The sequence below is a fragment of the Tursiops truncatus genome, chromosome 15 (assembly GCF_011762595.2).
Source record: "Tursiops truncatus isolate mTurTru1 chromosome 15, mTurTru1.mat.Y, whole genome shotgun sequence".
In the NCBI taxonomy this organism is placed as follows: domain Eukaryota; kingdom Metazoa; phylum Chordata; class Mammalia; order Artiodactyla; family Delphinidae; genus Tursiops; species Tursiops truncatus.
In genome coordinates, this window is record NC_047048.1 from 15,805,936 (window position 1) to 15,819,583 (window position 13,648).

At 49.5% G+C, this 13,648-nt stretch overlaps 1 protein-coding gene across 3 annotated transcripts in view; it reads right to left on the reverse strand.

Annotated features, from left to right (window-relative positions):
- ITGAL (integrin subunit alpha L) overlaps positions 1–13,648 on the reverse strand; it is a 41,262-nt gene that overhangs the window by 14,828 nt on the left and 12,786 nt on the right. For 2 of the 3 annotated variants that reach the window (XM_033839950.2, XM_073792123.1), the window contains 11 exons: positions 13,090–13,163; positions 12,876–13,008; positions 8,448–8,599; positions 7,976–8,113; positions 7,382–7,579; positions 7,108–7,238; positions 4,994–5,154; positions 4,737–4,888; positions 2,817–2,906; positions 423–479; positions 257–327 (listed from right to left, as the gene is read on the reverse strand). In XM_033839950.2, the coding sequence (XP_033695841.1) occupies positions 257–327; positions 423–479; positions 2,817–2,906; positions 4,737–4,888; positions 4,994–5,154; positions 7,108–7,238; positions 7,382–7,579; positions 7,976–8,113; positions 8,448–8,599; positions 12,876–13,008; positions 13,090–13,163 (1,357 nt within the window). The remainder of the gene's footprint in view (positions 1–256; positions 328–422; positions 480–2,816; positions 2,907–4,736; positions 4,889–4,993; positions 5,155–7,107; positions 7,239–7,381; positions 7,580–7,975; positions 8,114–8,447; positions 8,600–12,875; positions 13,009–13,089; positions 13,164–13,648) is intronic. The other variant, XM_033839951.2, reaches the window with a different exon arrangement.

Consider the following 13,648-nt stretch of genomic DNA (forward strand, 5'->3'; position numbering starts at 1 on the left):
ACTGAGGGATCCGGTAGGCCAGAAGAAAGAAATACACAAAAATAAGCTCTTGTGCACAGGCTTTAAGTTTTGCGATCTCGTCTATTCCTGATAGGAGAGCTGCAAGGCACCAGCATTTCTCAGAGGGGGAAACTAAGGCCCAGACGACAAACGGAGTCAGTGGCCGTGGGGGTCTTCCGACCTGAAGTCCTATGTTCTTTTTATACACAGGAGCTGCCTCAGGAAAACATCGAGTGAAATAGGAGGCCGTACAGACCTTGCAGTGGAGGTCAGCCCCAGGTTAGCCTCACACTTCTTGTCCTCTCCGCAGTTCTTCTCAAAAGGGATCTGGAAGGCCAAGAAGAAAGGACCAGGAGGCTCAGATCCCCACACCCAGGAGGACTGGACCTTGGCCTCTCTGTCTGCCCCTCTTCCCCTCTTACCTCCTTGGTCTCCGAGTGTGGTGAGGGCCTCAGGATGGGCTGGATGTCCTTGCCCTGCTGAGCACGGAGCAGGGGGAGACAGGAGAGAATAGTTGAGGCAGCAGAACTGATGGAGGAGAGCTGGAGGGGCTCAGAGCTTGGTGCTCAGCTGGGCTGGCTGTGGTCGGGCCCTCTCAGGAGCCAACGCCTTCCCGGGGCAGGCCCCAACCTCCCGACTCAGCCCAAGGCTGTCTGTGCCACACTCCTCTGGTGGCAGTTCCTTGAGGGAGGCTCAGGGTGTCCACTTCCTGTCCTGGCCATGAGATCTGGGCCTTGACAGAGCAGCTCCCCCAGGTTCTCCCAGCCTTTGCTGGGAGCAGCACCTGGCCGCGCAGCCTCTAGACTCCCCTGCCTGGGACTAGCTCCTCCTGTGGTTCTCCTCTGTGAACCCCAGCTCTCCATCTCTTATCAGATCAAGGCCAGTTTTTTCAACATTTCCAGAATTTCTGCTCTGGGCCAGACCCCCCCCCCCCCAGCAGAGATCAAAACAGACACATTGCCCATCCTCCCAGGCTGGTGGGAGAAACAGCCTGGCCTCCTCAAGTGTGAGGATGGGATAGGTACAGGGTATGTTTACAGGATGTAGAAGGGGATCCTATCCTACGCTTGGAGATCAGGGAAGCTTCCTGAAGGGATGGCATCTCAACTGAAATCCACAGGGTGAGGAGGAGGGAGCCAGGTGAAGAGAATGGAAAGAGGCGAAGAAAGAACAGTTTACGTGAAGGCCAAGGCAAGAGAGATTGTGCCCGTGTAAGGCGCAGGAAGATGCTCGGACTGGCGGGAGTGCCGCGTATCAGGAGGGGCAGGAGAGGGAAGCAGGGTGCAGATTCCCCCCAGCCTTGCAAGCCATATTCGGCAGTTGAGGGTAATGGTGACACAGGAGTGTTTTATGGGTGATCAACGGTATGTTCTCAAGAGACTCCAGCCCCCTCCACTTCCAGGCCATCTGCCAAGCAGCCTCCAGACCCTCCCCTAAGGGCGGGGCTCCTGGCAGCTTCTGCTGACTGCTTGCAGCCACCCCAACATTCCCGCACAGATTTCCCACCACCCACCAGACCACAGCCTGTCCCCAAAGGGGCATCCAGGGCCTCTGTCTTGTTCAGTTGTCCTGCCAGAAGCTAAGCCCACCTCCCCATTTCCCCCGAACTTAAAATCGTGCCTCTTCTCTCTCAACCTACGCAAAATCTACTCATTCTGCGAGATCCGGAACAAAGGACACTTCCCCCAGGAAGACTTTTTGACAACTGTGACCTCAGGTCTCTCTCTCTCTTTTTTTTAAATTAGCCTTTAATTTGTTTATTATTATTATTATTATTTTTGGCCCGGCGACACACCTTTCGGGATCTTAGCTCCCCAAACAGGGATCGAATTCGTGCCCCTTGTAGTGGAAGCTTGGAGTCCTAACCACTGGACCACCAGGGAATTCCCAGGTCTCCTTTGAAGCCTGAGTTGCTGCACCACACAGTTTGACTTTTTTATTTTATTCTTTTAATTAGTGCCGATGGGAGAAGCTGCTGGCTGTCCCTATACATCCTGAGTGGGTGGCAGGTTGCGGGGCAGGGCACTCAGCGCAAGCTGCCAAAAACCACAAGAAGGAGTGTGTTTATCAGTCACGGAGCTCCGGCCCTGAAAGCGACCTCAGAATGCAGAGATGCAGAAACCGTCCCAAAGAAAGACAGACCTGCTTGTGCCAGAAAAAAACAAATCTGCATCTTCAGGCTTCCAGGCCCAGGTTCTTTCCATCAGACCCTGCCGCCTTCCGACAGAAGCCAAACCACCAGCTGAGTGTCAAGGATTTCAGAAGAGGAAATTAGGCTTTTGGCACTGGGTAGGGAGCGTGGGATCCAGGAGACTAGGATAGAGAGTGCTTTCCTCTTCTTTTACATAACAAGGGCACCCCAATTAGGCTTTGAGGGAACTACCTGCCCTCAACGGAATACCCTTGGGCGAGAAGGCTAATTAGGATACCCTGTCCTTCCACAGATAAGGGATGGTCCTAGGCTTTCTGGTGTTCTCTCCCTGTAATTTGCATCTGTTAGTATTCGCCCAGGTTAGAAGCCTAATGAGGTCTGAAGCTGATGCACAGAGGGACGCGTGGAAGGGGCCGTGCCCTGGGAAGTCCATCCATTATTTCTTCCTCTTGAGAGCCCCCAGAGCCTCCACCTACCCTGGTCCTCCATCTTCCCAATCCCAGTTTTCCAAATTTCTCTTAAATACAAACTCCCATAGACTCCTTTCTGCTTAAGTAAGCATATTTCATTTCTATTGCTTGAAGCCAATGTAATACAGTCCTGACAAATTGAATTTCTATTCTCTCTTATTTCCTATCAGTCTCTCCAGCTGATCTCTTCTTACCGTGCTTTGGTCCCTCGGTGTCCCTTCTTCCTCCCAGAGAGAGTAATTTAGGGAGACATTGATGGGAGAGATGAGGTCTTGAGTGCACACCTGAGGGCAATAAGAATACACCCTATGTCATGAGTTTAACCTTTACCACACTTCCAGTTAAAGGCACAACTTGTCCATACTTTATAAAGGATGGAATTCCAGTAGCTAGTTGTCTGAGACCTTACCAGGAGTGGAGGGATGTTTACTATACATCAGGTGTTTATGATATGCCCAGCTTGCTTCTCAGTACGAGTGTTATCCCTCAGCCCCAATCCCAAGGCAGACATCAGTCATCAACCACAGCACTTTTCTCCACTGAGTCCTAACAGAAGTCCCCGAATCTTTGTCAAACTCCTCTAGGCAACCATTATCAAAGTTTGCACAAGAAAAGAATACTCTAGAATAAGTAGAATATCCCAGTTCCTTGACAACAGGGGTGGATCTCAGTCTTTTATGTTATTACCAGTGCCTGACACTTTGGAGACGCTCACTTGGAGGACTTTTTGTCCTCACCTAAAGGTTCCCCCAATTCGAAGAGGTCGGCATTATTATCCCCACATCAGAGACGAGGAAAGTGAGGTGTACAAAGGTGACACAATTTTCCTAAGGGCTAGAACTGGGAAGCGAACCCAGATCTGTCCAACTCCCAAGTCTAAAGTCTTTACATCATGTCACAGTGCCTCTTCTCTGGCAAATTTATGTTTAAAATTTCCAAATCTTGTAATGCGGGTTACGGGTATGAGGAGGCAGAGAGGCTCTGAACGAAATGAGATCGTGAGCTGATCGTTGTTGAAAATGGGTGATGGCTGTTTGGCGGTTCATTAAACTCTTTTTCTACTTTTGTATGTCTGAAATTTCCCATAATAAAAACTTGAAAATAAACTTCAAAATCTTATACTGAGTATACCAATCACGTATTCAGTCTCTTATGAAATATTTGAGGCCAGAATAAAATTTAATATCAATCTTATTTCATATAGAACAGGTATAAGCAAACGGAATTTGGGTATTTTGGCAGTTATCTAAACTAACAAGAACTTAAAAAAATTCTTTCTGGGGTGCATTTTTTTTTAATACATTTAGTTATTTATTTCTGGCTGCATTGGATCCTTGTGGCTGCGTGCAGGCTTTCTCTAGCTGTGGCGAGCGGGGGGCTACTCTTTGTGTGGTGCGCGGGCTTCTCATTGCAGTGGCTTCTCTTGTTGCGGAGCATAGGCTCTAGGCACTCAGGCTTCAGTAGTTGTGGCACTCGGGCTCAGTAGTTGTGGCACACGGGCTTAGTTGCTCCGCGGCATGTGGGATCTTCCTGGACCAGGGCTTGAACCCATGTCCCCTGCATTGGCAGGTGGATTCTTAACCACTGCGCCACCAGGGAAGCCCTGGGATGGATGTTAATAATAAAACACCCACACGGCAAACGAAGATACCGAGTGCCGCAACTAAGGCCTGGTGCAGCCAAATAAATGAATAAATAAATATTTCAATAATAATAATGAAAAATGACCACGTGTACCTGGCAAATAGTGACACACCACCGTGCCTGAATATTCCATAGGACCGAATATTCTGTGGCCATTAAAAATAATCTGAAAGCTGGGCTGCAGCATTAATATATGATGTGTGAAAAGAGTAGGGAAAAAATGGTAAGTACTTTACAATTGTAATCATGTTTAAAATGCCTATGGATGTGGATTAAGGACTAGAAGAAAATATGCTGAAGGTATTGTTACTACTGTGATACAGAAGAGGAAACGGTAGGACCAGGAGATCAAGGTGACCTGTGACCTGTGCTGGACAGCGATGGAGCCGAGCCTGGCACTGGGGCTGCCTCCCGCTGCGGTCAGCTCGTCCGCCCCTTCCCTCCCCTGAGCAGACTTGCTGGCTCCTTACCGGGAAGTGGAACCAGAACCCAGTGCAGGACTTGACTGAGGTGACAGCTGTGTTCCTGCTGAGCTCATGTTTCCCTTCTGGGAACAACCCCCGGCTTCTGGTCCGATGGCCATCCAGCTGCAGAGTGTAAGTGAGGTTGGCAACCAGGTGCCCTGGGCAGGGTGGAAAGGCAAGAGTTGAATGATGGCGGATCCTGGGGCCGTGAGCCTGGATTTGGGGCAGGCAGCTGCGCTGGGAAGCAGGAAGGTAGCACTGACCTTTGAACTGGGAGATGAGAGACTTGACCTGGAAACAGACTGTGATGTTAACGCCTTCCTTCTTCTTGTCGCTGGAGGAATGCGAGCACTCGACTTCATGCACTGGGATCTCGGCCGGGGAGAAGGACATGGTTGTGATGATATCCACCACAGGCCGGGAGCTTCAGGGAAGGAAACAACCGACGCTCTCTCTCGGCCTCAGCTGCCATCCCCAGCCAGACCTGGGGCTCCAGCTAGCAGAGGCCAGAGGACTCCCCTTCCCTAAAGCAGACCTCAGTGTCACTGTCTCTTTGCAATGAAAATAATAATGATAATTCATTAGGGCTCCCCATAATGATAATTCTTCCTAGCAGCCTTCTGACCCATTTCTCACACAGAAGAATGAGCTTTTAAAAAGAAAAGTCGGGACTTCCCTGGTGGTGCAGTGGTTAAGAATCCGCCTGCCAATGCAGGGGACACGGGTTCGAGCCCTGGTCTGGGAAGATCCCACATGCTGCGGAGCAACTAAGCCCGTGCGCCACAACTACTGAGCCCACGCGCCACAACTACTGAGCCCGCACGCTTAGACCCTGTGCTCCGCAACAAGAGAAGCCACCGCAATGAGAAGCCCGCGTGCCTCAACGAAGAGCAGCCCCCGCTTGTCACAACTAAAGAAAGCCGGCACACAGCAACAACACAGCTAAAAATAAAAATGAATGAATGAATGAATGAATTTATAAAAAGAGAAGTCAGGGAATTCCCTGGTGGTCTAGTGGTTAGGACTCCGAGCTTTCACTGCCAAGGGCCCAGGTTCGATCCCTGGTCAGGGAACAAAGATATTGAGCTTCCATGCCAGTAACCTTTCAAGGATGCCCCATGGTATTCAGAATAAAATCTAAACTTTTCACTGTCTGTGCCATACCATCTGCCTCTCCAGTCTTCTTTTTTTTTTGGGCTGCACTGGTTCTTAGTTGTGGCACGTGGGATCTTCAGTGCCGCATGCGGGGGGATCTTTAGTTGAGGCATGTGGGGTCTAGTTCCCTGCCAGGGATTGAAACCAGGCCCCTTGCATTGGGAGCATGGAGTCTTACCCACTGGACCACCAGGGAAGTCCCTCCTCTCCAGTCTCACCTCCTACCACACTGACCCTATTTCCGTGCCTTGAACACGTCACACTTTTGCCTGCCTTACGGCCTTGGCACCTCCTGGGCTTTCGACATGGAAAGCTCTTACCCCAGATTTCTGCAAGCCTGGCTCTTTCTCATCTTTCAAGTCCCAGTTCCTCAGAAAGGCCTTTCTTGGCCACCAGCCTATAGTAGGTCTCCCCTGCTATTCTCTCTCACAGAACACTGCTCATGTCCCTCATGGCACTTATCACAATTGTAATGATCTATTTATTTGCTTTACTTTTTTATTATGTTTCCCCACACATACACTGTAGCCAATGACTTGTTCCGTATTGAAGACAGTATCTAGTCACTAGATGACGTTACATGAGGCTTCCAGTGACTCTAAGATCTGGGTCAGGCAGGAAATGCCATCACCATTTCAAAGATGAAGAAACTGAGGTCTTGAGAAGCAAAGTGACTGGGGTAAGATCACCCAAGAAGTCAGCGGCAGAGCTTCGACTTGAATACAGGTCACCAGGTTCTAAAGCCATCCCACATCTCTCTAGGAGGTTTTAGTGTTAGACAGGCCTGGGTTCAAATTCTAGTCTGTCACTGAATAGCAGCTGTTTAACCTGGAGCCAGACACAAAGCCGGTATAAAAGGAGAACCAGGGCTTCCCTGGTGGCGCAGTGGTTGAGAGTCCGCCTGCCGATGCAGGGGACACGGGTTCGTGCCCCGGTCCGGGAAGATCCCACATGCCGCGGAGCGGCTGGGCCCATGAGCCATGGCCACTGAGTCTGCGCGTCCGGAGCCTGTGCTCCGCAACGGGAGAGGCCACAACAGTGAGAGGCCCGCGTACCGCAAAAAAAGAAAAAAAAAAAAAGGAGAACCAAACTCACAGGGTTGAGCCGAGGAGCAAATGCGCCGAAGTCGATAAGCATTTAGCACGATGCCTAGTGCATCGTAACTGCTGAAACGATGAGGACTGGAATCATCCCCAGGTAGGACTCAGGAGTCCCATCTTACCTCAGCACGATCACCTGGCTCTCAGCCCCTACAGCCACATCTACCAGGCCGTCCCCGCCAAGGTCCTTCACCCCGTGGATGGAACGTCCAAACCATCGAATTCCAGGGAGCATCCGGGTCCCTTCTATCCGCTGAGACCAAGAGAGAGATTCATGCTAAGCTGGGGAGAGGACGGGTGGAAGGGCGGGAAGAGTCGGGCTGAGGAGTGGGGTTGGGGCTTGGTGGCTGCCAGCTGCCTGGGAATGGGTTCTGATTGGCAGGCGGGGTACCTCACCTGACTGGGCCAGGGGCTCAGCCCCGCTTGCTGCCCATTGAAGATGTACACAGCCCCCTGCTCTTCCAGAGGGGCTCCCACGGCCACGTCCGTCAGCTCATCCCCATTGATGTCCGTCAGGGCAGCGATGACTGCTCCAAATCGCCCAAGGGGGTAGCCGGGATCCCCGTGCAGCTCTGACACCATGGCGAACCCCAGCTGGGAAGGAGCAAGGCAACAGGTCCCACCTCAGTCACTCAGCACTAACCACTGGACCGCCAGGGAACTCCCCACCTTTGTTATCTGTGTGACTTTGTGCCTTTGGAAAGTTGCCCAGCCTTGCTGAGCTGCGATATTCCCATTTGTAAAATAAAGCTCATAGTATCCCAGAAGGTGATTACGAGAATCAAACGAGGTATCCTATATATAAAAAGTTTGGCACTGGGCCTTGCACACATTTTTAACCACCTCTGCATATTTGCTAACGTTTGTCGTTGTTCTAAAGGTCTGATTAACACAGGATCAGGCAGGGAAAGGCTTTCAGAATAACTGAGACCAGAGAAGGCACGGGAGTCTCTTTCTCCCACAGCCTCCACGCATTGTCCTGGTCCCCACCTTTTTTCTCTGGTAGATAAACACCCGGCCTCCTCTCTGCTCGCCATAGAACAGGGGGGCTCCAACCAGCAGCAGCTCTGTCTCCCCATCTTGGTCCATGTCAACGCCACACAGCTCGCCGCCAAAATAAGAGCCAATCTGCAGGGAGAGGAAGACGTTTGAGGAAGAAACCTAGAGCAGGACACCTCCCTCCCCATCAAGGGCACCTATCCGTCCTACTCTAAGCCCTCAAATGAAGGTCCAAGTCCTGGGTCCCACTCAGAGCCCGTATGAATTCAGACAAGCTGGGATCTTAAGTTGGCAAGTGGGGATGACAAGGCTAACCTCAGAGGCTTTGCAGGGGAACATATGCGACAGTGCGCGGCACAGGGCGAGTGCTCAGCAAGTGCATGCGTGTTCGGAAGACAGCAGGAAGCATAACTGGCGTCACTCCAACCCCCTCTTGGGCGGACGCCCCTGCAATCACGCTCACCTGGATCCCATCTATTTTCTGGATTTGGCTCCAACGTTCTCCGCCCTTTGGCTCTTGGAACAGCAACACCCGCCCCACGTGCTGGTATCGGGGGGCTCCAGCTGCCAGCAGCGACGTGGTCCGTCGGGAGGGCAGCCAGGTCACCGTGTAGCCTGAGGAGAGAGCGAGCGTGGGCCTTGGAGTTAGGAACACAATGGCTGCTGGACGAAGGTAAAACCCAGGGGGAAAGGCGGCAGAGACCCTGAGAAGCTGGGTTAGTAGCAAAGACACATTGAGACGGCCAGAAGACCTTCTCCCGAGAAGAGCAGCCACGTGCTCCGAGGAGTACAAATCCTGCCGTCAGGGTCTAAGACTGCATTTCTCGAACTGTGGACAACACGCATACGCAGGACTAAGCGGCCGCGTACTGCAGGGTAAACATCTTCCTGAGGTTCAGTTCACCTAAGGGTTTATAAAGGAGACTACCTTCTTCTTCTTCTTTTTTTTTTTTTTGCGATACGTGGGCCTCTCACTGTTGTGGCCTCTCCCGCTGCGGAGCACAGGCTACGGACGCTCAGGCCCAGCGGCCATGGCTCACGGGCCCAGCCGCTCCGCGGCACGTGGGATCCTCCCAGAACGGGGCACGAACCCTCGTCCCCTGCATCGGCAGGCGGACTCTCAACCACTGCGCCACCAGGGAAGCCCCTACCTTCTTTTTAAAGAGTAAAATGAAATGGAATATATTAGTAAGAAGAAGGCAAAGTTTGCATGAAGATTAAAAATAAAGCAGCAGATGCCTCAAGACTGCCAGCCTGCCCTGTTTCAGACTTGGCAGCCCCTACATTGCATGACCCAACTTCTTAAAACCAATCTCTTTATAGGTGATAGATAGATAGATAGGAAAAGAGAGAAGAAGAATTATGTATCTATATAGAGATACAGATACAGATATACATATAGATATATCCTATGGGCTTTGTTTCTCTGGAGAATCCTGACTGATAAAATAATATATACATATGTATGTTATTCTTTACATATATATGTGTATATATAAAGAGAGATAAACAAATGTGGCAAATGTTAACAACTGATAAATCTAGGTGAAGTGTATATGGATATTCATTGTACTATTAACTTTTCTCAAAGTGTGAAAATTTTTGCAGAAAAATTTGGTAGAAAAGATTAAAGATGCATTTCAGTGAAAAAGTTTGGTAAGGTAGTACAACTCAGTCAGCATGGAGACACAGCCTAATAAAAATACTGAAATTTAAACATAAGGAGTGGTGGACTTCCCTGGTGGCGCGGTGGTTAAGAATCCACCTGCCAATGTAGGAAACACGGATGGGTTCGAGTCCTGGTCCAGGAAGATCCCACATGCTGAGGAGCAACTAAGCCCATGCACCACAACTACTGAGCCCGTGCACCTGGAGCCCATGCTCCGCAACAAGGGAAGCCACCGCAATGAGAAGCCCGCACACCACAACGAAGAGTAGACCCCGCTCGCCGCAACTAGAGAAAGCCTGTGTGCAGCAACGAAGACCCAACGCAGCCAAAAATTAATTAATTAATTAATTTTAAAAAAACCCATAAGGAGTGGTGATTGTACAGCACAGAGAATATAGCCAATATTTTATAATAACTATAAATGGAGCATAATATATAAAACTTTTGAACCACTATCTTGCATACCTGAAACAAATATGTTATTGTAAATCAACTATACCTCAAGAAAAAAAAAAAAGCAGGAGACTTGAAAACATCTCTGCTTCAAGGTATCACTGAGGTTATCTACATACTTCACAACTCCTGTGGTTTAGGTTCCCTGCCCTCTGTTCCTACACCGATGAAATGCTGGAGGAAATGCCGCAGGAAATTGGACCAGGGATTGGGCGGGAGCCAGGAGCCACCTCCCAGGAATGCTCTGAAGATGACCCAATTTGAACTTCTTTGTTTATTTTTTTTGAATTACTTTTTATTGGAGTACAGTTGATTTGCAATGTTAGGTTAGTTTCTACTGTACAGCAAAATGAATCAGTTATACATATACATATATCCACTTTTTTAGATTCTTTTCCCATACAGGTCATTACAGAGTACTGAGTAGAGTTCCCTGTGCTATACAATAGGTTCTTATTAGTTACCTATTTTATTTATAGTAGTGTGTATATGTCAGTCCCAGTCTCCCAATGTATCCCTCCTCCGCGTGACCTTCTTTGCTCAGAGCAGTTGGAAGTGAATGAGAAAAACAGATGTCTGGGACTCTATAGCCCATGAGGGGAAGGGTGAAGAGGCTGAATCACTCTCCTGCTTCTTCATGTATATTCCTGAAGTACAAGGGTTAAGAAATTGCCCTTTGAAATCAGAGAGACAAGGTTTTAATCCGAGTATTACTTCTTCCTGGCCGTATAATCTTGAGTAAATGACTTCATGTGTCTGAGCCCCAGTCTTCTCGTCTAAAAAAAAAAACTGGGACAATATCAACCTTATAGGGGGTTTCTAAGGATTAAATAAGACCGTGGATGTAAAATGCTTAACACCATGTTAGTGAGATCTAAACTAAGATCAAGATTATATTTACTTCTACACGTACACAGCACACATACATCTGTGTGTGTGTATATAGTGGTATGGCTGCCTAACTAGATTCAACTTTGGGTTATTTCTTCTTATTCAGTGAGCAAATTTGCCAGCTATTTTGCAGTACAGTCATCTCTACGTATCCGCAGGGGATTGGTTCCAGGACCTGCCCCGATACCAAAATCCACCACAGACGCTCAAAGTCCCACAATTGGCCTTTGGTATCCCCGGCTTCCAAATCTGGGGATTCAACCAACCATGGATCATAAACGTGGAACCCGCAGCTGCAGAGGGCCAACTGGATACTGAAGAACAGAAAACCACCTTGAAGGCAGTAGTGTAGGTGCTGCAGTGTAAGTGCAGTGGTTACTAAGCACAGATTTGGGGCTGGGACTACCTACTAGTCTATGACCCTGGGGAAGTTATTTAAAGTCTCCTGGGCTCAGTTTCTTCATCTGTAAAATACAGATGATAAAAATACCTACTTACAGGGTTGTTGGGAGGATACAATGAGATAAAAATAAGTTAATATGTGCCATGCGCTTAGAACAGTGCCTGGCACATAATACTTGCTCAGTAAAGAAAAAGAAAAGGAAAACAAGGAAAAAATCAGAGGGCAGTCTCCCTTAGAAGGGTAAGAGTAGATGCACGATGAATAGCACCAATTTTCCCGAGGAAAGTATTTAATAAGATCTTGTGTTTTGAAAGTTTAATAATAATCTTTGTGTACTGAGCCCACCCCCAGCCAAGGGTCATGGGTGAGGCAGGGTGGAGGGTGGTGGTTCTAGATCTATGAGGAGGTAGAACCTGGAAGCACTCCTATCCCAGGGCTCTTGGAGTCAGTTCGTGCCTTGAGACAGGCTGACTCTTTGAATGTGAACTAGAAGAGCTATAACCCCAAGCGCAAGGGTGAGGCCGTTCTGCTCCTGAGACTGGCATCGGCTTGGATGGACAGCATCCCCAGGACTGTGCAGGACAAGACACCATGAGGCAGAGAGAAGCAACAGCAGTTGGTGGATTGACCAGCCTCGTTTCCTCTGTGCTTGGTATCTGAGAACTCTTGAGACTGAACCAACCCTGGAGTTCCTGGACAATTCAAGGGGAGGAAGCCTCACGGAGGAGGGGCTGGTCCTCCCACCGATGAGGCAGGTTGTTTTAAAGTGGACTCGGGATTTAATTTATAGGTATAACTGAGTAACGACACAGAGAAGTCACTGCCATTGAAAAAAGTTTATCACTCACAGCTCCCCAAAGCAGGTGTCACAGCAGGCCATGCAGGGCCACATGGGAGAAGCCCCAGGGTGGAAGGAGCAAGGGGAGAATGGCCCAGAGCTGTTACTGCAGTTTCGGTGGGAAGGAATGAGGGAGGCAAGGCAAGTTGGAACAAGCTTAGGACTGGACGGTTTGAATGATGTTGGCAGGCTCTGGGCTATAGAGGTGGTCTTCAGTTATCTAGTACCTGGGCCTGGGGTGATTTACGTCAGGGTGGATACTGGCCTGGTGTGTGAAAGTTAGATAAAAGGGTGGTTGGGATGCAGTGTCTGGATTGGCCAGTTGGCCTATGGAAGCCCTGCTCCCAGGCAAGTTGTTTTCTACTGGTAGGAATTAGCTGGCCCTGGGAGGAGCAGTCTCTCCAGGATTAGCAAGGCCACACGATGTCAAAGCCTCATAAGGTATAGAAAATAAAAACATGATTAATACACAGGTGAAGGGTTAGTAAGGGAAAAATGAAGACTATTATAACCATATTTAAACTGAGTTTGTTCATGTTGTTGCTTAATTGCTTTCATTATTATTTTGAAAGTCAATCTGAGTGACTCCCTGGTTCCCCAAAGCTGAAAGAACCCAGCAGAAAAGAGAAGTACTCACCCAAATATCCTGCCCTCACTTCTGGTGTCAATGGTTCATTCCCAACAAACGTATCACCCTGCAGGTCTGTCTTCAGATCGAGAAAGCCCCCAGCCCAGTCCTTGGCTCCAGCGGCCCCTACAATGCCATGGTCCTGCCCAGGGAGGGAGATGAGTGTGGGTCAGCTGCGTTCCCACCACATCCCTCAGCCGGTAGTGTCAGGCCCGCCACTCACCCTGCTGAGATCCGCGCTGATCCCGCTGGAGGACAGCTCCATGTTGAAGGATGTCAGGTCCTGTTTGCTTGTGCCTGAGGGACGAGGTAGGGAGAATGGGCCGAGACCCAAGGAGCCGTGAAAACAGTGTTGCTCAAGAAAGGACTGAGGAAAAAACACAGCATCCACCCGTAGGCAAGGTAGAAAGAGCATGAACTGTTTTTTTTAGGCAGCTCTGTGCAGCTTATGGGATTTTAGTTCCCCGACCAGGGATCGAACCCGGGGCCCTGGCAGTGAGAGTGCCAAGTCCTAACAACTGGACTGCCAGGGAATTCCCAAGAGCATGAACCTTAGTGTCAGACGGGGAAGCGACTTATGCCCTGAGTCTCCCGCGACTCTCCACGCGCCCCAGGTATGGATATTCCGTTCCCCGACTCAGCACGTCTAAGAGGCAGATCTTGATTTCTGCTTCTACTCAGGCTTCCCCTCTACAATGAATAGCACCCCACACCCACCTAGTGACACGCTAAAAGCCCCGGAAACAACCTTGATTCTTCCCTTTTCCCTCCATTCTACCTCC